The sequence below is a fragment of the Staurois parvus genome, unplaced genomic scaffold, assembly GCF_062004578.1.
Source record: "Staurois parvus isolate SC_StPar_1 unplaced genomic scaffold, SC_StPar_1.0 ptg000018l, whole genome shotgun sequence".
In the NCBI taxonomy this organism is placed as follows: Eukaryota; Metazoa; Chordata; class Amphibia; order Anura; family Ranidae; genus Staurois; species Staurois parvus.
In genome coordinates this window covers 22591169-22614856 of record NW_028317814.1, presented here as the reverse complement: position 1 = coordinate 22614856, position 23688 = coordinate 22591169, and the positions used below count along the sequence as shown (strand labels likewise).

Below are 23688 nucleotides of genomic sequence, written 5' to 3'. Positions count from 1 at the left end.
ACCCATGATAATAATAATAATAATAATTTGAATGTAACTGAGATCCCTTAATAATAATGTACAGATTGCAATACTTTTTGTCTGTTTTTATTACCCCAATAATTGCAACATTTTGTGTGAGTTACTCTAAAAGTGTGAATATATACCTGAGTGTAATAGGAGAAATAAAATAATTATAAGATATTATATAGCTCCATATTTGAAAATGGCAAATTGCAGAAACCGCCATCACATAAAGAAACAGCTCACAAAATGATTGAATCATTTCTATTAAGAAGCAATATTTTAACTTTTTTTTTATTTAATAAAAAAAAACTTTATAAAAAGTAATGTAAGGGCATACAGAATACGAGGATATAAAAGACACGGTATTAGAGATATATACCTAAACAAATAATACAAGTATTCTATCATTACAAGTTGATTCAAATAGAGAAATACAGAACAATAGTGACCTGCAAAGGTTATGAAACTCTTGTTATAATATGTAAAAATTCTATACCAAGCTGCATAGAAATAAGGAATCAAGAAACAAAACTCTTGTCCGTTTGCGTTAACAAATAAATATTTAATAACGATTATAAAAAAATGTAAAAAATATAAATTTATCTTTCAATAATGACTCTTCTGCACTATTATTCTTGCCTAACAAATTATTTTGGCTAAAAAAAATTTATTATTTATAAATGCTACATTCTTCCTAATCAACAGCTATATTAAACTGAAAACATTCTATATAAGTTACATTTTGAGGGATATGCAATAATTAAAAATATTTTTTTTTCCTAGTCACTATGTGGGTTAAGGAGAGCTATCCTGGGGTCGGGGAGGTTTAGGACCCAGCAGGCACACTCTCAATTGGTTAGGATTTAGGAAAGGAGGGGGAAGGTTGGTGAAGGGTTGTTGTGGAGAGGCTGTCAGGGAGTGTGTGAGAGTGTGTGTTTGGGGGGGAGTGACTGCAGTGGGTAGTGTCAGCTAACTATTCACACCATCAGGGGGAGATATTTAACTTGCATTGGAGTGGAGAGCAGAGCACATTAAGGAGTGAGTAGCACAAGAAGAGGGTCATTCTACTGCAAGCTCTGCCTAGAGAAGGGTGACTATTAGGTTTCAGAAGAGAAGAACCCTGAAAAGCACCTGCCTTGGAGATCCGACCCTTAAAGCAGAGGCATCACGGTGGACATCACACTTGTTGACCATTCTCTTGGTACCTTCTGCATTGCAACCTGCTGCTCACCAGTTCCCATCTGGCCATTGCAGAGGGACAGACACCAGACCCTGGGGCCATCCACCAGCCAAGCAGTATGGTGTAGACCATGCCTGAACTGTGAAGGACATCTGGATATATCATTCATTTTAGCAATGTGATACCACAAAGTATCTTTTAATCTGTGCACCCACATATATTGTAATACCGAAAGAGGGGGGCTTATCAGTGTGCCTCCCAAGAAGCAACATCTCATTTGCACCCAAAAAACATTCTTTCCCAGCCAGAGGAGAAAGAAAAGAGCTTTGCCCTGCACACCCACAGCTCCATGTGTTTGCTGTCTCGCTGCTCTCTGTGTCTTTTCATTTGCCTTTAAAAAAAAAAAAGGACTTGCTACCCCTCCATACAAAGGCTGGAGCCAGAGGAATTGTGACAAAACTAATTCTCCCTGGATGAGCAAATCTCCATGCAACAGCCCTCGTTCAAAAAAGGATTCCTTTAAAATTAGGAGGGAGAAAGTGCAAACATCCTTGAGGATGAAGTCTATCGCCTGTGCAAGTCTACAGGGACTTTGGAACTGTCTAAATCGCAAGGGCAATTCAATTTTTTTACTTTAAGGATCTCTACGTTTTTTTTGCAGGATTTTAATATATATATTTTTTTCAGTTGCTGCACACCAAGATTCGAGACGCTTGGAAACTCAATGTTTTGGATAAGCTACCAGTCTACATCTCTGCCTATAATTTTCCCCAATTGAAAGGATTAATTTTAATTATTTTTAAACCATTGGCTCCTGTCTCAGAGCAGACTGTATTGCAGAGTCTAGACAAGTTGTCCTGGATGTCACCATGGGGATGGAGCCTATTCCTCTGTGAATTTTTATATCCTGCGAGCCAGCTCCTGCACAGGAATAAGAAAGAGGGGGGCAACCGAAAACTCGGAGGAAGGGGCAAATTAAAAATCTTTGCCTTCCTTGTGTGGTTCACCCTACTGACAGACACAGCTACTTCTCTGTGAGAAACTTCCTGGCTCCACCAGGCTGCAGATCACATACAGTATATCCATCTGTGTGTGTGTGTCACACACCGCTGATCTATTTAAAGCATCTTCTCCGGACTTTGTGTCTATTTCTGAGCTCCGCTACACAGGCCAAGGAGAGAATATAAGCAATTAGTTTGGTCGAAAAAGCATTTACTAAAACTCATGTGCTCACCTGCGTTCTGATACTCTCCCTCTGGATTACTATCATTTTTTTTTTCTTTTTTTGACATCTAAAAGTCATTTGATTAAACCACGTGGGAGGGGGGTGGGAGAACCTTGTTCGTCTTTGAAGGGGGTTTAACATCATGAAGAGGATCAATCTCCCTCAGGCAGTTTTGCTTTGCTCCTGTTTGGTTCTAGTTCACCATCAGGGGTCCTGCCAACCATTTCTCAGGTTCAGACCCTCTCCCAGCGGAGAGTTGCCCGTCTTGCCCGTCATTGAGCAGCCTGACCCAGAGCAGGACCCAAAGGAGCAGGACCTGGATGAGAGGACACTGAGAAAGAAACTTGGCAGCAACTTTGACCCCAATTTCATGGCGGTGGTTTTGCCCAACCTCGTTAATGCGTCCACCCACGACTCACTGACAAAAACTAAACACCCTGGCACTCTGCCAGTGGACTTGAAGAAGATGGACCTCAGTGAGGCACCTTATGGTGGAAGGATCAAGATGGGGAAGAAAGCCAGGAGAAAGTTCTTACAGTGGTTGTGGGCTTATACTTACTGCCCGGTACTATACACTTGGAAGGACTTGGGGGTCAGGTTTTGGCCAAGGTTCATCAAAGAAGGACAATGCTTTTCAGAAAAGTCTTGCTCCTTGCCAGAGGGCATGTACTGCAGACCCCACAAGACCGTCACCAAAATTTTCCTGAGGTGGCACTGCCAGGGCTGGTCAAGGCAGAGGTTCTGTACCTGGATCCCTTTCCAGTATCCAATATTATCAGAGTGTAAGTGCTCATGTTAACTGCTGCTCATCAGTGAAAAAGACTTGAGGGCTGAATGGGTCACTGGTTAAACCTTGCACTTCTGAAGGACAAGTAACCTGGTGCTTTTTTTTTTTTTTTGCCATTGACACTGGGGAACTGGATAGTGAATACAACCACAGTTCGGGCTGGTTGACAGCAGAAAAAACTTTGGAGGTGGGGGGAGTGGACTCCCTTAACCCTTTCTGTACTTTCAATGAAGTCACAGAATAAGGTATTCTTGATGAGGCCAGACAGGGACAGACAAAACAAAAAAAAAAAGGAATTATTGCCATAAATTAATATTTTTTTTTTCAGTTGGGATATTAATCAATTTATGAAGTATTAAGATGATAGAAAGTGTTATCTTCCCCGACCTTGCACTGTTGATAACTATAATTATTCATATTATTATTATTGTATTATTGCTATGTATATTATTTTTAAAGCTTGATAAAAGCATCCGGAACTAAGCACCTCCAATCAGATGTTTTATTTTTATATGTAATATAGCTTTTTAACATAAATAAAAAAAAAAACATAAGAACAAAACAGAAAAAAAGGGAATCTAAATCCAAGTCACCAGCTTTTGTAAATAAATAGATTTTTTTATGTAACTGATGTAATTTTCTCTTTTACTGTTGCTAGCTGTATTTTATTTTCAAAGGGTATTTGTAGTATATAAGACATGGACCAGACTTCAAATCTGTCTTGCGCTGCTCCCTTAACTTAACCCCTGCAATGCCACCATGTTCTTCAGTGCCGTACTTACACCCCACACGTTTTCCGTAGCGGCCAATGGTAAATCAGATCCACGACACAAATTAATCTGAAACTTATATCTAGGTATTTTATTATAATAAAATAATTGACAAATATAAATAACTGCAAAAAGTATAGATGTTTTATAACAGAGTGGTATCTTTTTTTTCTGTACTATGGGTAGACTTTTTAGAAAGCAGATTTGATTATCTTTGTATATTTATTTATTTGTAAGGATTGCAGGTAAGGAATGCAAAAAGACAAAAGGAAATGTGGTTATAATCGCAAAAAAAACAAACTATTGGTCAGCTATACTTGAAAGCTCCTTTTTCACGTGACGGGTTTAAATAAGAAAGGAAGTCACGCCAGACGATTTAGGAGAAAATAAATATACAGTGGTTCAAATAAGAATTCTTGGTGTCCTTTATTTAATACGACCGTTCGGCATGACTCTTAATTCATACCCAGCGAAATGGCATCATTAACATCAGACTTTGTTTACTTGGCTGAAGACTAAAGCAAGTTTTTTTTACTGAGAGAGGGATTATATCATTCTACAGGCTGCTTCTTCTCATTAGCCATTATTAATTAACGGCGTGCTAAGTGTAACAATATGCTCCCGTGATAAGCTCCCATCGAATTACAAAAATGAGGATATTGTTTTAATAGGAGAATTAGTTGAACTCGCTAATCGCAACCAGTTAAAACGTTTGCCTCCATTCCTTGGAATGAGAACGTGGCAAATGGAGTTCCTGACACCGTGCAAAATGATGTGTGCATCCATCCCCTTTCATACGTCATGTTGAATGACTGCACATAGAACAGAGAAGGGGAGCTACATCTTTTTTTTTTTTCCTTGTTCAGACATGCTCAGTAGGTATGCTAAATAAAGGTTTTTTTGCCTCAGAAACCATGCCATGGCTATAGGATGAGGCTAGCCAGGATGAAAACTGAAAATGCTGAAGCATAGCTAAATCCAAGAAAAAAATTAATATATTTCAGCCTTTAGACATGACCGTTTTCAACTCTTTTTCCCTTTATTTGCACCTGGTGAATCTGCAAGCAACATGCTTCCTGTTCTAACTTGGCAATGCTATTTTGCGGTACTGTATCTAAGCAGCAGTGTTGTCACCCTAGGACAGGACTGCTGAAACCTCCCCCTGTTCTAGGGTGTCAATGCTGACTTGCCATGCTGTATCTATGAAGTTGTGTTGTCACTCTAGGAAGGGACTACAGAAATCTTCCCCCTTTTCTAAGGTGACAACGCTCACTCTCCATATTGTATCTATGAAGCAGTGTTGTCACCCTCGAACAGGACTACTGAAACCTCCTCCCAATCTGGGGTGACAGCACTCACTTGCTATACTGTAACTAAGAAGCAGTGTTGTCACCCTAGGATAGAACTACCAAAATGTATTCTTGTTCTAGGGTGTCAATGCTGACTTGCCATGCTGTATCTATGAAGTTGTGTTGTCACTCTAGGAAGGGACTACAGAAATCTTCCCCCTTTTCTAAGGCGACAACGCTCACTCTCCATATTGTATCTATGAAGCAGTATTGTCACCCTCGAACAGGACTTCTGAAACCTCTTCCCAATCTGGGGTGACAGCGCTCACTTGCTATACTGTAACTAAGAAGCAGTGTTGTCACCCTAGGATAGGACTACCAAAAGGTATTCTTGTTCTAGGGTGTCAAAGCTGACTTGCCAAGCTGTATCTATGAAGTTGGCAATGCTATTTTGCGGTACTGTATCTATGCAGCAGTGTTGTCACCCTAGGACAGGACTGCTGAAACCTCCCCCTGTTCTAGGGTGTCATTGCTTACTTGCCATGCTGTATCTAAGAAGTTGTGTTGTCACTCTAGGAAGGGACTACAGAAACCTTCCCCCTTTTCTAAGGTGACAACGCTCACTCTCCATATTGTATCTATGAAGCAGTGTTGTCACCCTCGAACAGGACTACTGAAACCTCCTCCCAATCTGGGGTGACAGTGCTCACTTGCTATACTGCATCTAAGAAGCAGTGTTGTCACCCTAGGATAGGACTACCGAAATGTATTCTTGTTCTAGGGCGAAAGTGCTCAGTTGTCGGTCAGGACTACTGAAAACTTCTCCCTTTCCTAGGGTGACAATGCTCACACACCATACTGAATTTATAAAGAAGTGTTGTCACTCTATGACAGGACTACTGAAATTTCCCCCTATTCTAAGGTGACAACGCTCACTCTCTATTGTATCTATGAAGCAGTGTTGTCACCCTTGACAGGACTACAGAAACCTCCTTCCAATATGGGGTGACAGCGCTCACTTGCTATCCTGTATCTAAGAAGCAATTTTGTCACCCTTGAACAGGACTACAGAAACCTCCTCCCAATATGGGGTGACAGTGCTCACTTACTATACTGTATCTAAGAAGCAGTGTTGTCACCCTTGGATAGGACTACTGAAACCTACCCCTGTTCTAGGGTGACAACGCTCACTTGCCGGACAGGACTACTGAAAACCTCCCCCTTTTCTAGAGTGACAATACTCACATGCCATACTGAATTGAAGCATCGTTGTCACCCTAAGACAGGACTGCTGAAACATTCCCCTGTTCTAGGGTGACAACGCTCACATGCCATACTGAATTTGTGAAGCAGTGTTGTCACTCTAGGACAGGACTACTGAAACCCCCCCCTGTTCCAGGGTGGCAATGATCACTTGCCATACCGTATCTTTGAAGCAGTGATGTCACTTTAGGACAGGACTACTGAAACTTATCCCTGTTCTAGGGTGACAACGCTCACACGCCATACTGAATTTGTAAAGCAGTGTTGTCACTTTAGGACAGGACTACTGAAACCTCCCTCTGTTCTAGGGTTACAGTGTTCACTCGCTGTACTGTATCTATGACACATTGTTGTCACTCTAGGACAGGACTACTGAAACCTCCCTCTGTTCTAGGGTTACAGTGTTCACTCGCTGTACTGCATCTATGACACATTGTTGTCACTCTAGGACAGGACTACTGAAACCTCCCTCTGTTCTAGGGTTACAACGTTCACTCGCTGTACTGTATTTATGAAGCAGTGTTGTCACTCTAGGACAGGACTACTGAAACCGCCCTCTGTTCCATGGTTACAAAGTTCTCTCGCTGTACTGCATCTATGACACATTGTTGTCACTCTAGGACAGGACTACTGAAACCTGCCTCTGTTCTAGGGTGACAAAGTCACTCTCCATACTGTATATATGAAGCAGTGTTGTCACCCTAGGATAGGACTACTGAAAACTACCGCAGTTCTAGGTTGACAATGCTCACTCTCTGTACTGTATCTATGAAGCAGTGTTCTCACTCTGAGACATGACTACAGAAACCTACCCCTTCTCTGTTCCCCTCCATAGAGGGGTGGGGTTCTGTAGTCCTTAGAGAAGACTTGGAGCAATGTAACTGGTAAGACTGCAGCACAATTATAGAGTATATAACGGGCGGACTGACAACTCATGGGGCCCCCGGGCAATAGGGGATCATGGGGCCCCTGTGTCCTTGCCCAAACTCAAAAAAGACTGTGAAAAAGGTACCAGGGGCATCTCATGGGGCCCCCTACTGACCGAGTTTCCAAATGGTCAGTCCGCCCTGGTATATAAAGTATGTCAGCTGACAAGATTTCTGTCAGGATCAACATGTATTTTTTTTTTTTTTGCACTTATGGAACAGATATAGAAAAAAAAAGTTTCCAATGGAATGTTTCATTAATAGGGTTTCCATGCACTTTCATCAGGCTGGCTACATTGCTGTGATGTGTGATTGGTAAGTAGAGCCAGCAGTAAAGAAATAACCTTTGCAGCTTCTTATTAAAGAAGACTCAACCTATTTTTTTTTTTTAATTTGCAAGTGAGAGACTGGAAAAAGCAGAGCTGCTCCCCACAGACAATAGTCGGCCAGTGTAATAAGCCATTTAGATAGCACCAGGTCTGCTCACTATAAAACTATGGGGGTCTTACATCAAAGACTCTCACAAAGAAAACAGTTCAAAACTGCAGCAGATTTAATAGGTTGAAGGCAAAGGCTTGAGAGAAGGTAAAGGATTTATTTTATTGAGAAATTGATTATATCCCAGTCTAGCCACCATAATTCGTTTTAACACGCTACAATAAAACAAATAGCCCTTTGACACGTAGGGTACGTCTGTAAAGCAACGCAAAGCCCCTCTGGTGGGCAAGGAGAGGGAATTCCAAGGGATCAAAGGGGAAGGACGTCTACGTACGCCAGTTATAATAGGTGTGTGAAGCACATTGTAACACGAATGCTAAAGAGCTACAAAAATACGGCTTTTGTGTATGTCACAGTATGAAGCAACTGACATCCTCAGGACCAATAGGCATGGTGGTTATGTCCCCTGCCATAAATGTGGTCAATCAAAGATGCTAGGCAGGAGACTGGAGCTTAAGGGTTGGTAATATAATACAGGTATGGTGGTTGCACTGCTGCTAGCACCAACCTTGATGCCCAAGGTTGTAAATCTAAGCCATAATTTGCAACGCCTTTCCAAAGTTCAGATCTATATCTCAACTTTTGGTACTTTGAAGAACATGTGCATGCTCATGGACCTGCATGTGCATCGAGAGGAACATGCACCAGTGGAGACAAGTGCACATATTCCTGTGATCTATCATCTTGCCATGATCAGACCATTACCAAAAGCCGAAATCAAGTGAATATGCTGGTAGTTGACCATGTCAACTGGATCAATGTCATCCTCTGCTCAGGTTTTCTTCAGTGCAAGACATGAGGTCAAATATTCTGTGGAGGAGAACATCAGCTAACCTGAATTGTGATCCTTGACCCATATCTGAGATCACGTCAATAACAGCCTAGGCCTTCACAGTACCTTCTAGTAGCACTCGACATAAGCCCAAGCAAAAAAGAAAACCAACCAATCAAAAGTGCAATGCCTATGTCGTGGTGAAGGATGTGGCTTAGATAATAGACTTCTGTATGTCTTCAAGAGGGCCAAAAAGCAAGTGACGGAAATGCACCGGCTTATCTAGTCAGCTGGTGGACCTGATCGTGCCTTGCTACCTACTCTGGCCAACAATCAACCACCACATAAATATAGGTCAATATAGGTCAAATGTGGTCAATCAAAGATGCTAGGCAGGAAACTGGAGCTTAAGGGTTGGTAATATAATACAGGTATGGTGGTTGCACTGCTGCTAGGCACCAACAGTTACCTTATCTCTTGATGCCCAAGGTGGTAAATCTAAGCCATAATTTGCAACGCCTTTCCAAAGTTCAGATCTATATCTCAACTTTTGGTACTTTGAAGAACATGTGCATGTTCATGGACCTGCATGTGCATCGAGAGTAACATGCACCAGTGGAGACAAGTGCACACATTCCTGTGATCTATCATCTTGCCATGATCAGACCATTACCAAAAGCTGAAATCAAGTGAATATGCTGGGAGTTGACCATGTCAACTGGATCAATTTCATCCTCTGCTCAGGTTTTCTTCAGTGCAAGACATGTGGCCAAATATTCTGTGGAGAACATCAGCTAATCTGAATTCTGATCCTTGACCCATATCTGAGATCACATCAATAACAGCCTATTACTTCACAGTTCCTTCTAGTAGCACTCAATGTAAGCCCAAGCAAAAAAGAAACCAACCAATCAAAAGTGCAATGCCTATGTCGTGGTGTAGGATGTGGCTTAGATAATAGACTTCTGTTTTTCTTCAAGAGGACCAAAAAGCAAGTGACGGAAATGCACCGGCTTATCTAGTCAGCTGGTGGACCTGATCTTGCCTTGCTACCTACTCTGGCCAACAATCCTCCACCACGCATACAGTGTAAACCAACTCAGCATGGCCAACCATCCCATACTGCTTGAGAAACTGTGTACTCTGGCTGTCATACCCATTAAAGTGTTATTAAGCCCACAACAGTAAAATCAGTCTGTATATGCAGTAAATCATGCTTGTTATACTCACTGTGGAACCTAAGGGGTTAATCCCTTGCATTCTGTAAAAAGGCTGTTTGATCCTAACTTTTCTGATCCTCTCCTTCTACTGTCCCCAATCCATCTGCCTATAGTCCAGAGCTGTAGGAGTCACTCTGCACATGGTGTGTATTGCTAGAGAATTTTTGTTTTTTTTGGGGGGGAAAGTGCATGTAATCAGCACAGGGCCAATCAGCACTGTCCGGACAGAGGGTCAGGGGTTATGCAGGCTCATAGGACAGTCAGAGCAGATTGAAAACTCCTCCCACAAGCTTTAACAAGCACTCCCCTGGACACTGATAGAAGTCACATGACTGCTATAAAATGATGATGAGAAAAGGTATTTAAACAGTTTATATTTACTACAATAATTGCATTTCCATGTTCTGTGTACTGTGGGAGACCAGATATAGTGAATTCAGGGTCTGTGGAGACCAGATATAGTGAATGCAGGGTCCGAGGAGACCAGATATAGTGAATGCAGGGTCCGGGAAGACCAGATATAGTGAATGCAGGGTCCGGGGAGACCAGATATAGTGAATGCAGGGTCCTGGGAGACCAGATATAGTGAATGCAGGGTCCTGGGAGACCAGATATAGTGAATGCAGGGTCCGGGGAGACCAGATATAGTGAATGCAGGGTCCGGGGAGACCAGATATAGTGAATGCAGGGTCCTGGGAGACCAGATATAGTGAATGCAGGGTCCTGAGAGACCAGATATAGTGAATGCAGGGTCCGGGGAGACCAGATATAGTGAATGCAGGGTCCGGGGAGACCAGATATAGTGAATGCAGCGTCCGGGGAGACCAGATATAGTGAATGCAGGGTCCTGGGAGATCAGATATAATGAATGCAGGGTCCGGGGAGACCAGATATAGTGAATGCAGGGTCCGGGGAGACCGGATATAGTGAATGCAGGGTCCGGTGAGACCAGATATAGTGAATGCAGGGTCCGGGAGACCAGATATAGTGAATGCAGGGTCCAGGGAGACCAGATATAGTGAATGCAGGGTCCAGGGAGACCAGATATAGTGACTGCAGGGTCCCGGGTTTAGTAACACTTTAAATTCTCTGCCTATTGACTGACGCAAGCCTGGAACTGCACAATTGATCGTTTTTCATCATTAGTTCACTATTCCTTATGCATCATAGTGTGGGCCACTGCACTCTTCAGGCTGTGTCTTTACATTCTCCAGACAGTTGCACTTGTAAGCTATGCTATACATTACACAATGTAGACCACTGCCCTCTATTACTGTGCTGTGCCTTACATACTCCAGATAGCTGCACATTGTAAACTATGCCATGCATTACATAATGTAGACAACTGTTCTTTATTGCTGTGCATTACATACTCCAGATAACTGCACTTTGTAAACTATGCTATACATTACATAATGTGAACCATTGTCCTCTACTGTTGTGCTGTGCATTACATACTCCAGATAACTGCACTTTGTAAGCTATGTTGTCCATTACATAATGTAGACCATTGCACTCTATTCCTGTGCATTAAATACTCCAGATAACTGCACTTTGTAAGCTATGCTGTACCTTACATAATGTAGACCACTGCCCTCTACTGCTGTGCTGTGCATTACATACTCCTGATAACTGCACTTTGTAAGCTATGCTTTACATTACATAATGTAGACAACTGCCCTTAATTGCTGTGCATTACATATTCCACATAACTGCACTTTGTAAACTATGCTATACATTACATAATGTGAACCATTGTCCTCTATTGCTGTGCTATACATTACATTTTCCAGATAGCTGCACTCTGTAAGCTATGCTATGCTATACATAATGTACACTACTGTCCTCCACTGCTGTTCTGTGCATTACATACTGCAGATGGCAGCACCTACAGTAGTATGCTATTACATACTTCAGGCTTCTCCGTAAACTGTGTTATACATTACATAATCCACACAACTATACTTTGTACACTCTGCTGTACTTTTCATACCCTGGACCGCTCCTCTCTGTACCCCCTATTGTTTATTGCATACATACTACAGACCACTGCATGCTGTACATTGCATAAAGCGCTTCACACTGCTTACCTTGCATGCTATACTGTATATTACATCCTCAGCACTGCAGCACTTTATACAGTATATTGTGCTGTACATTGAATTCCCCCAGGCTGCTGTGCTGTGTATACAAAAAAAGAGAGGTTGTGAAAAGAAATTCACAAAGAAAGCGGCTACATTATGAACAGAATGTGATACTCAGAAAAATTTCCAAAAATAATGCTTTATTACACATACAAATTTGACATATGGGCAATCGCCCTGGTTTACCACCACCTCAGTATGAGACAATACACACAGACCTAAAACCATATAAAAAGACACCAGTACCGGTCTAAATACCTGTGCAAAAAGAACAATGATTACAAGAATCTAAAGTCCCTGTGCTATGTACACTGTTCTATGTGTTACATGCTCTGGTCCTCACTCTGTATACCATTCTGTATTTTACTTCTTCTCCACCATTGCACGCCGTTTTGTACATTGGGTACTCTGGATTTCTACATTCTGTACAATAGTTGTACTCGGTATGCCATGCTGTATGTTACTTATTCAGGACTGTTGAACTGTGCAGTCTGTAGTGATGTACATACTCTGGACCACTGCATTTGTTACGCTGTGATGTATATTACATCCCTCAGATCACTACAGTCTGTTCTTGTGCTGTACATTACACAGTTCAGACCGCTGTACTAGGCAAGGAACTCTCTAGTATGATGTCAAAGGAGAACTAAACACAGAGCTAAATAAATACATGTGATCCATCTTAGAAGTATATCTAAAGTGGTTGTAAACCTTTACATATAAACTGTCCTCAGGTGATACACAGAAAAGAAAGAAATCTTCCTCCATAAGTTGTACCTGTTTATTCTCTATTCTCTACTGCAGTTTAAAGTGCAGAATGTATACAACTTGTCTGAGCTTTCAGAAAGTAGGGGGCAGGGAGCTGAGTTACACTCTGCAGAGCTCAATGAGAGCTGATTGGAGGAAAGAGATACACACAGCCTTCACGCAGCACAAAGAAAAAGAGCTGAGGCTGTCAATCACGGGCTGTGTGCTGGAGGTCCCTCCCGTCACCTTTTTTCTCTTGGTGTCAGGAAAACTTGTCATTTATCCAATGAGGTAGGTAATACAGTTGGCCACTGACCCACCCCCAGCTTTCTGGTTGGACAGTACTGGAGAATCACTCTGCTCACTCTCCTCCAATCAGCAGGCTCCCACTGTTAGCCTGCCAATGGCTATGACAATTAGCCTGACAATGCTAGCTTCTACAATAATGTAGGACTGCCAAACCCTCTTCCAGTCCTGCTGTCCCGTGGATTACAGGAAGCTGATATAAAGACAGATTCTTAATCCCCAGTCTGCTTCCACCATCCATGTTGGTTTTTAATTTCATAAACATTTTAAGAAGTTCTTAAAGTGGTTGTACACCTCAGACATGAAATATGAACAAAGCATATCCCTCTATAGCAGGGGTGTCAAACTCCATTTCATCGCGGGCCGTATCAGCATTATGGTTGCCCTCAAAGGGCCGGTTGTTTCTGTAAGACTAGATGTCCAGAGCACCTCACCCCCCATTACATCAGATGTCAAGAATCCCACACCCTCCCTAACATCACCGTGCACCCCCTTTGGGGGCAGAGCTGGAAAGCAGAAAGTGCAGGGTCTGGAGGAGGACCAGAGGAGGAGTGGAGTAAGCTACCAGTCTGAGACCAGGGGAAGCAGAGATGAGGGGGTGCTGCAGCTGCACTGAGAGGTGCAGTATTTGGCAGAGGAGTTCTATTCTCCTCTCTGCTGCCAATTGCTGAGACAAAGTGAGTGCAGAGACAAGGGGTTACCTGAAGGAGCGGTGAAAGGGCCACATGAAATGGCCTGGAGGGCCGGATTTGGCCCACGGCCTTGTGTTTGACACCTGTGCTCAGGGGTGGACTGACCATTTGGAACTCGGGCACTGCCCGAGGGCCCGGGGTCAGTAGGGGGCCCCATGAGATGCCCCTGGTACCTTTTTCATAGGCTTTTTTGAGTTTGGGCAAGGACACAGGGGCCCCATGATCCCCTATTGCCCGGGGGCCCCATGAGTTGTCAGTCCGCCCCTGCCTGTGCTCTATAGCTCAATCCAGAGCACTGAGTATTATTTCTGTCCGCTGCTTTGTTCCTCTGCTATAAACATGAGTAATTTCTGTCAAGTTTTCCTGACACCAAGATAAAAAAGGTGATAGGAGGGCATAATCTGTGATTGACAGCCTCAGCTCTGTTCCTTTGTGCTGTGTGAAGGGGATGTGTCTCTTCCCTCCAATCAGCTCTCAGAGCTCTCCTCACTGATGCAACTTTAGCTCCCCGCTCCCTGCTTTTCAGAGCTGAGAGGTCCTGTGGAAATAATGCACTTTGAATGGTTGGAGGGGAAAAAACAGATGTAGATAAAAAGGTACAACTGATGCTGGTTGGATTTGTTTCATCTCTGTGTAATACCTGAGTCGAGTCACTTCGCTGGGTATATGTAAGGGTTTACAACCATTTTGAGAGAAGAGTCTAGAAATGGGAGCTATAATAACAGTTTTAGATTACAGTAATGAATGGTTAAAACCCCCATCAAGGCTTTTTTTTTTTGTATCTTTTTGTGTCCCATTGGGGAGATACCCTTCATTTCCTGTCCTAGAGACACAGCATACTAATGGATTTTCAAACAATCGCCCATATCAGCATTTGTATGGAAATACTCTATACTGTCAATGACTGGCTGAATGTTGTTTGAATGTACTTCAGAATTTGGTTTTCTTTAGACACTTGTTTTGTAAGGAATATAATTTCCCAAGTGAAAAACACATACAATGTTAGAAATGTGTTTATTCGAGAAAAAGTGCCCATCTTGTTCCTTTTATAATTATCAATCAGGCGTTGCACTTGTGGGGTTCTAAGAAGGAGAGTGGCAGGGTCTGCATCCTTTTAGACATGATTTCCCTTTGGGAGAATCTCACCATAAATTGCATTTTCCTTGCAGGGGATGCCCAAAATCTGACTTGTATGTTAGTGTAGACTTTTGTGAAAATCAGTGAGTCAATCACACAAGCAGGAAAAGACATTTCTGGGTAGCAATCTGTACACCATCTACTGCATGTACAGAACACCTCCAGCCAGGGGCGGACTGACAACTCATGGGGCCCCCGGGCAATAGGGGATCATGGGGCCCCTGTATCCTTGTCCAAACTCAAAAAAGCCTATGAAAACGGTACCAGGGGCATCTCATAGGGCCCCTTACTGACCCCGGGCCCTCAGGCAGTGCCTGATTTTCCAAATGGTCAGTCCGCCCCTGCCTCCAGCTTGCCATATTGCACTGCATTTTGGAGAAATTTGCAGCGTTGCAGATTGAAAACAAAAGGCTATTTTTAATCACTTTCATATACGATGTGACTTGTATAGCAATTGTATGTGTGATATTAATATTTTTCTTATTTGAAATTTTGTTTCCCACTAAAATGGAGTTACTCTTTAAATGTCCATACAGATTCATTGGTACTAATGACTCACAGACACTTAATACTTATTTATTATTTATAATTATCAATTAATAATACTTATTTATTTTTAAAAATCAAACTGCTTGTGGTTACGTGTTTTATTTAACCACTTGCCGACCGCAGATAGCCGAATGACGGCTTCACTGCAGCCGGCCAGTTCTGGGAGGACGTCATATGACGCCCCTGGCGATCTCCGTGATCACGTGAGGTGGTAAACGGCCAATCACAGCGGCCTTTTACCACGTGATCAGCCATGTCCAATGACACAGCAGATCACCGGTAATTGCAGTTGCCGGTTATCAGCTGCACTTTCATATAGGTGCAGTGATGTATGACCGCACAATTGTCACTCAAAGTGCGACAGCGCTGAAAGCTGAAAATTGGCCTGGGCAGGAAGGGGGTATAAGTGCCCGGTAGGCAAGTGGTTAAGGGAGAACCCCGGGTAAAAATTTAAACATTTTATTCTAAATAAGTAAAGAGAAACATCTGTATAGCTGTGCTGCTCTTTACATTAGGGTGCATGATGTTGAAGAACATAGAATGTTTCAGAAAATGTTAGGTCTACAATGAGGCACAAAGATTATCTGATCAAAAAGATTGAATCCTGATCAGGGGCGGGCTGACCATTTGGAAGCTCGGCACTGCCCGAGGGCCCGGGGTCAGTAGGGGGCCCCATGAGATGCCCCTGGTACCATTTTCATAGGCTTTTTTGAGTTTGGGTAAGGACACAGGGGCCCCATGATCCCCTATTGCCCGGGGGCCCCATGAGTTGTCAGCAGCCCCTGATCCTGATTTATAAATTGTGTCCTTGAGTGTGCAGGTGTACTGGAGCTCAAACAAAAGAAAAAGAAGGTAATAGTTAAGCCCGGGTTCACACTGATGCGGTGCGGCACATCACATGTGATTCGCACACTTCACTGCATTCCTGTGCAAATCACATGTGATTTCTGTGCGGTGCAATATGAGACATACATTTTGTATGGTTCAAATCGCAATGCATCCGCACCAAAAAAGTGCAGGACCCTTTTTTTGTCTGCACCAGAATCGGATTGCATGGGGTATTCACACCCATGCGATACGATTCTGCACTTCGCACCTCGTTTTGTGAACTGGTTTCAGGGTTAACTTAAAATACACACCCGCAGCAGATCGTATGAACGGGGTGCGATTATGATGCGGTGTACAAATCGCACAGAAACCAATGCAAACTCCACACCGCATCAGTGTGAACCCGGGCTAAATGTGTATTAGGATTATGTATGTTAACTGGTCAGGTTTAACCTGAATGGCATTTTCCTTTAACACTAATGAAATGCAAAATGCAGTTGCATGTGGTAAGTGATCATGTCCAGAAATACTTTGCTACCCAAACTTTTACTGTAAAGAACTAAACACTAAGGGGTCTATTTATATAAAAAAAATTTCCCTGAAGCATTCATACAGTTGTTACGAATAATAATCGGTCTAATATGTTTATTTCCTATTATCATCAGCTCCATCTAATGGTCATAATGTGGTATATTCCTGAAATACCTCAACAAGAATATTCCACATTATGACCACTAGATGGAGCTGACAATACTAGAAAATAAACATGAGTGAATGCTTGAGGCATAGCATTTTTTTTTTTTTTTTATAAGTAGACCCCAATGTAAAGGATAACTGCACTGTTAAGTGCATCCAGGGACACTAAACAACATAGCAGATATAGTATTTTTCTTGGTTCTCCATGATTGGAGAGTTGGCACTACAAATCCAGGCCAGTGTAAACTTAGTATTGTTTACAATGAACATGTCTGCAGTTTTCCCCAAGCAATAATACAGTGTAAGGAGCAGCTACATGTTTGATTTAATGACTTGAATTCCAGGAGTCATTGAAAATATTGTATGGTCAACTGCATTCATGTAATCACTAGAGAAACAGACCACAAACTGGTGGAAAAAGACAGCTCCTGTACAGGTTTGGCTAAATCCTGCCCTTCTCCCCATGTTATGTCATTACAGACAGCTGATTGAGGAAAGCAAAATGTACATCTAGTCGCAAATGCTTTCCTTTGGTCTGCCCCAAACTGAGGCATGCTGCTTGTGGTGCTGTAGATTTTGGCTTGCACAAAAACTGCTGTCCGGCACTGCTCCTCTTCCAGATGAATGACTTCCTAAGTACTCAGGGCATCCTGGCTCCATTACCACCCTTGACTCGCAGGAAAATGCTGCACAGCATTAGTGTCAGATGCCTGTGTCCCCACCACTCACAGTGGTTCCATTCTCTGACTCCTATGTCACTGCTTAGTCCAATAGTGAGGTAGGGTGTCACCATGGGTCTCAGATGCCTGTGTCCCCCACCACTCACAGTGGTTCCATTCTCCGACCCAACTGTCACTGCTTAGTCCTATAGTGAGATAGGATGCCACAATGAGTGTCAGATGCCTGTGTCCCCACCACTCACAGTAGTTCCATTCTCTGACTCCTATGTCACTGCTTAGTCCAATAGTGAGGTAGGGTGTCACCATTGGTGTCAGATACCTGTGTCCCCCACCACTCACAAAGATTCCATTCTCTGACCCAAATGTCACTGCTTAGCCCTATAGTGAGGTAGAATATCACCATAAGAGTCAGATGCCTGTGTCTCCCACCACTCGCAATGGTTCCATCCTCTGACCCCCATGTCACTGCATAGACCTATAGCTAGGTAGGGTATCATCATAAGAATTAGATGCCTGTGTCCCCCTCCACTGGCAGTGGTTCCATCCTCTGACGCCCATGTCACTGCTAAGTCCTATAGTGATGTAGTATATCACCATAAGTGTTAGATGCCTGTGTCCCCCACCACTCACAGTGGTTCCATTCTCCGACCTCTATGTCACTGCTTAGTCCTATAGTGAGGTATGGTGTCGACCATGGGTGTCAGATGTGGTACCATCCTCTGACCAACTATGCAACTGCTTAGTCCTATATTGAGGTAGGGTATCACTATAAGAGTCAGATGCCTGTGTCTCCCACCACTCGCAATGGTTCCATCCTCTGACCCCCAAGTCACTGCTTAGACCTATAATGAGGTAAGGTATCACCATAAGAGTCAGATGCCTGTGTCCCCCACCATTCACAATGGTTCCATCCTCTGACCCCTATGTCACTGCTTAGTCCTATAGTGAGGTATGGTGTCGACCATGGGTGTCAGATGTGGTACCATCCTCTGACCACCTATGCAACTGCTTAGTCCTATATTGAGGTAGGGTATCACCAAGAGTGTCAGATGCCTGTGTCCCCCACTACTGGTAGTGGTTCTATACTCTGCCCCCTATGTTACTGCTTAGACCTATAGTGACGTAGGCTATCACTATAAGAGTCAGATGCCTGTGTCTCCCACCACTCGCAATGGTTCAATCCTCAGACCCCCATGTCACTGCTTAGTCCTATAGTGAGATAGGATGTCACCATGAGTGTCAGATACCTGTGTCCCCCATCACTTGCAGTGGTACCATCCTCTGACGCCCATGCCACTGCATAGTCCTATAGTGAGGTAGGATGTCACCATGGGTGTCAGATGCCTGTGTCCCCCACCACTGGTAATGGTTCCATCCTCTGACCCCCATGTCACTGCTTAGTCCTATAGTGAGGTAGGGTGTCACAATAAGTGTCAGATGCCTGTGTCCCCCTCTACTCGCATTAGTTCCATCCTCTGACCATTATGCCACTGCTTAGTCCTATAGTGAGGTAGGGTGTCACAATGAATGTCAGATGCCTGTGTCCCCCACTACTCGCAGTAGTTCATATTCTCTGACCCCTATGTCACTGTGACCTATAGTGACGTAGGGTGTTACCATGAGTGTCAGATGTCTGTGTCCCCCATTATGCGCAGTGGTTCCATCGTCAAACCACTTTATAACTGCTTAGTCCTATAGTTAGATAGGATGTCAACAAGGTAGGACACATGTGTCAAACACAAGGTCCGCGGGCTGAATCCTGCCTGCCAGGCCAATTCATGTGGCCCTCAAACCTCTCCTGCAACTGCAGCACCCCCTTTGTCACCACCCCCCATCTTGTCTCAGCAGTTGGCAGCAGAGAGGAGGGCAGAACTCCTCCACCAGATGCTGCTATTCTCTGTGCAGCCATTGAGAAGCTAGTCTCTGACTTTCGTCTCAGCAGTAGGCAGCAAAGAGGAGGACACAACTCCTCCTATAGATCCTGTGCCTCTATCTGCAGCTTCAGCACTCCCTCATCTCCGCCTCACACACTTCGGTTCCATCCTCCAATCCCCTTGTCACTGCTTAGTCCTATAGTAGTGTAAGGTGTCACCATGAGGTAGGGTGTCACCATGACTCAGATGTTTGTCTCCCCAACTAGGCACAGAACAGAACCAAAGCTTATCTGACACTCTCAAAAGTGTTGAATGGAAGCTGCAGTGCTGGAAAAGTAGAATACTAGGTAGAGCAGGAGTAGGGTGACCAGAAAGGTGAGTATAAGAACTCTTCCATTGCAGGGCACCATTCCTGACATTAATATTTTATCCTGGCAAGGTAGCTTGAAAGTTCTGTATGTAGCGCCCTCCTAGGTAGCTAGGAGGAGCTAGACACCAATGGTTAGATAGGGGCTGAGCAGCAGTCCAGGTGTAATAGCCAGATTGGGTTCACATTATGGTCTGAGAAGCTCTGCAGGCCAGCCCCTCTGGAATCTTCCCCCTGCTCTAGGGCTTTGGAGGAAGGCTCTACAGGCAGTTGGTGGATCTGAGGTGTGGCTGGCTGCAGTCTTGAGGGGCCCTAGCCAATCCCCAACAGAAGGCTTGGCAATAGGTGGGGACACCCTTAAAAGTGTTGTAGCCTGCTCAGTAGCAGGAAGGAGGAGAAGTGAGGCTGAGATGCAAGAGCCTGGGAGGGTGCCCAAGCTGGAAGGGGCTCACCTCCAGGCTGAGAGACTTTGAAAGTAAGAAAGCTGTGGGTGTGACTAGCCCCCTGAGAGAGGACCATCTGGCGGCAGGGAAGGAGTGGCCCAGCTGATAGAGGAGGAGAAGGAGTGAGTACTCCTACACCCCCTGGGCCAGAAAGGTGAAAAAGCATTTGGGTGGGGAACCTGACTAGCTCTACACCCGGGACTGTTACAGCTCAACTGGCAGCTTTTGACTCCCTTGCCCAGGGATTCCTCCAGACAGCTGGATGAAGAAGATTTATTTGCGTTCTGGGGTGGTACACCAAGAGAGGCTGGACAGCTATCCTAAAAGAGAAGTTCTGACTATTAGGCTTGAAAATAGTTCGGGAAGTTTGTCCTCAATTACCATTCCCTTGGGCATTCCATACACCCCTTACCCCATCCAAGTTCTACATCCCTAAAAAAACTTAAAAACATTGCTCAAGGACTGGTTTTCTGTCTCCTGATGCAAGTCTGAACAGAAGATGTGTGATGCCTGGCTGTGTAGGACTATAGTGGGACCCAAATCTTCTAGCGACTCCTCAGGATGTAGTGCTACATATATATCTAAAGCCACAACCTTTTTAAGTGTTCTGGTTTTGAGCAATGCTAAATTGTATGGTTGTCACCAGCACAAGTTTAGAAGGGAAGTTTAAGGGCCCATTTACATTTGTATGTGTTTGCATTTTCATGTGTTGCATTAGGGCAGGCCATTAAATCCAATAGGCTTTAGAAGCACCAAAACACCCCAAAAATCAGACATGTCACAAAAGGTTTGCCGTAATGCACCACAATACACTATAGAGCATTGTAGCCCATTGCAGTGCATGTGCATTGTCTTCGTGCATTGGGGTGCTATAAGAAATGATTGGCATGGCACTGCATTAATGCATGTAATGTGCATTCATGTATGTTGCGGCCAGGAGCGGACTGACCATTTGGAAACTCGGGCAATGCCCGAGGGCGCTGGGTCAGTAGGGGGCCCCATGAGATGCCACTGGTACCTTTTTCATAGGCTTTTTTGAGTTTGGGAGAGGGCACAGGGGCCCCATGATCCCCTATTGCCCGGGGGCCCCATGAGCTGTCAGTCCACCCCTGGTTGCGGCAATGCTCAGCTTGCTGCAAAGCATTGATGTAGGTTTGCTACATCTCTACAGTGGTATGCTCGTTTGGTAGCAGGTGGGACAACCCCCTCATTTTGGGAACTCTCCTCTCACTTACTGTTGTGTCTCTGCAACAGGAAATGAAGGGAAATCTCCCCAACTGGACATAGCAATGAAGAAAAAATAAAACTGAGGATTTATTTTATATTCTATACAAATCTAAAGCTTCCGGGGAATAATTCTCTTTGTATTTTGCCTAAGCTCTACTTGTGTTTAAGTAAAGTCCACAGTGCTTAATGTCAGCCAAGACTGGGAATATGCATCTTCAAAAACAAAATTTGAGGATGTGATGAAAAGAAATTCAAAAGTTTATATATCATGAGACAATGAAGATGTTAACACCATACTTCCTGGAATTCTGGCATTTTCGGTCATAACGCCCGCCAATTTTCTTCTGCCTTACCTATAATGCCTAGAGATGGATATTGCTGGTAATATGTAAATCTGATGTCTATCCTTACTTATCAGACAATATCATTTAATCTCTATACTTACAAAGAACACCAAGTCAAATCCTATTCTCTAGAGCTGCATCACCATCTTGAGGAAAAACTGGGCCACTGCAGGCCTCTACTTTAACCTTCTAAACCAGGAGATTTAGATATTAACCTCATAAAAATATACACCTTACCTTTTTCTTCAACTTGTCCGATTCTGCCAATATCCCTCCTCCCTATGCCTCAACTCAGAATCTTTTTACAAAGAGCGGTGACAACACTATGACTTTAGGAAGTAGTAGTGTTGTCACCATTGCTGACACATACTTGACTGTGGCCAAATAAAGAATAGTTCAAGTGCAATATTCCCAACACACATGTTCCTGGAACTGGCTATGAGTATGGGTGTTGTAGTGACCATGAGTTGGAACCAGCAATGTTCATGTTGAGAAATATGTCATCAACACACCAGGATCCTCAATACGGGTCCACAGCTTTATTCAGTGATCACATTGTGGTTATAATAGCGACGTTTTGGAGCCACGCAAGATCCTTTCATCAGGAATTTCATCAGGCATGTGATCACACGTCAGTGAGGAAGGGTGTCACCATGAGTGTCAAATGTCTGTCTCCCCCATTCTGTGCAGTGTTCCATCATCTGAGCCAAGATGATGGAACCACTGATCATGGTTCCAACATCTGACCGAAGATGATGGAACAACTGATGATGGTTCCAACATCTGACACACATGCCTGATAAAGTGGCTCTGAAATGTTGATATTATAACCATGATGTGATCGCTGAAGAAAGCTTTGGACCTGGTTTGGAGATCCTGGTGTGCTGGTGACATATTTCTCACAAATAAAGAACAGGGTGCTTATGAGCACTCGGCCGCCATCAACAACGCCATTGTGTATACTACCATTGCTATTTAATGATAAGCTGGCCATACACATGTAATATGTTCTGTCCCCACATGAAGGCGAATGAAGGTATAACTGATAATGGCTGTGTAACTTCCTACCTTCGTATCCAAGCAGTGGAGCAGACCGGACCGGCAGATGTTCAGGTTAGACGGATCCAAACGTATACACAGGAATGAAATCAGCGTGGGTTTATTTGGTCCAAAATACAGCGACAAACAGTGATACAATACTGTAAGGTAGTAGAGGTATTCATGCTGTCCTGTTATAATCTTTCCTGAGGCTAACTGCTGGTCAAAAACTGATGCCTTCACAAGCCCAGGGTATTGAATGTCCTGTCACACAGCTATACAGCAGATAAAATGGCTGCAGGAAGTGACCAGAACCAAGGCTTGCCTAAAACCACGCCCAGCAGAGAAAACACTTACTAGCTATAACAAAGGCATGCAGCATGCAAATTCTGGCCAGCAGATGGCAGCAACAGATCAACACATAGAAACAACATGGTGAAATAAGAATTGGTAATACAATGCACAGTTAAATAACAAATATGAGGAGAACAGCACACTCCCCGTCTGAAATTCCATAAGGGATTTCACTATGACGAATGTCCATAAAATATAAAACAACCTGTAACAAAGAACATGTTAGAATGCAATAAACATAACAATATAGTAGATTCCGAGTTGGAATAGAGAAGAACCACAAAGTTCAAGTTCAGTAGAGTTCACCCAGCAGGAATGTTCTCAAT

General features: G+C 43.6%; 1 protein-coding gene across 1 annotated transcript; it reads left to right on the top strand.

The window, feature by feature from the left end:
• Positions 1-992: 992 nt before the first annotated feature.
• On the top strand, positions 993-4381 carry LOC149473187 (noggin-2-like). Its single transcript, XM_089683036.1, has one exon. The coding sequence runs from the start codon at positions 2554-2556 to the stop codon at positions 3208-3210; it is 657 nt and encodes a 218-aa protein (XP_089539162.1). The 5' UTR covers positions 993-2553; the 3' UTR covers positions 3211-4381.
• Positions 4382-23688: the final 19307 nt, after the last annotated feature.

Bases quoted from the DNA above. Each gene is read 5' to 3' on its own strand.
- LOC149473187 (XM_089683036.1), top strand. From the start codon at position 2,554: ATGAAGAGGATCAATCTCCCTCAGGCAGTTTTGCTTTGCTCCTGTTTG.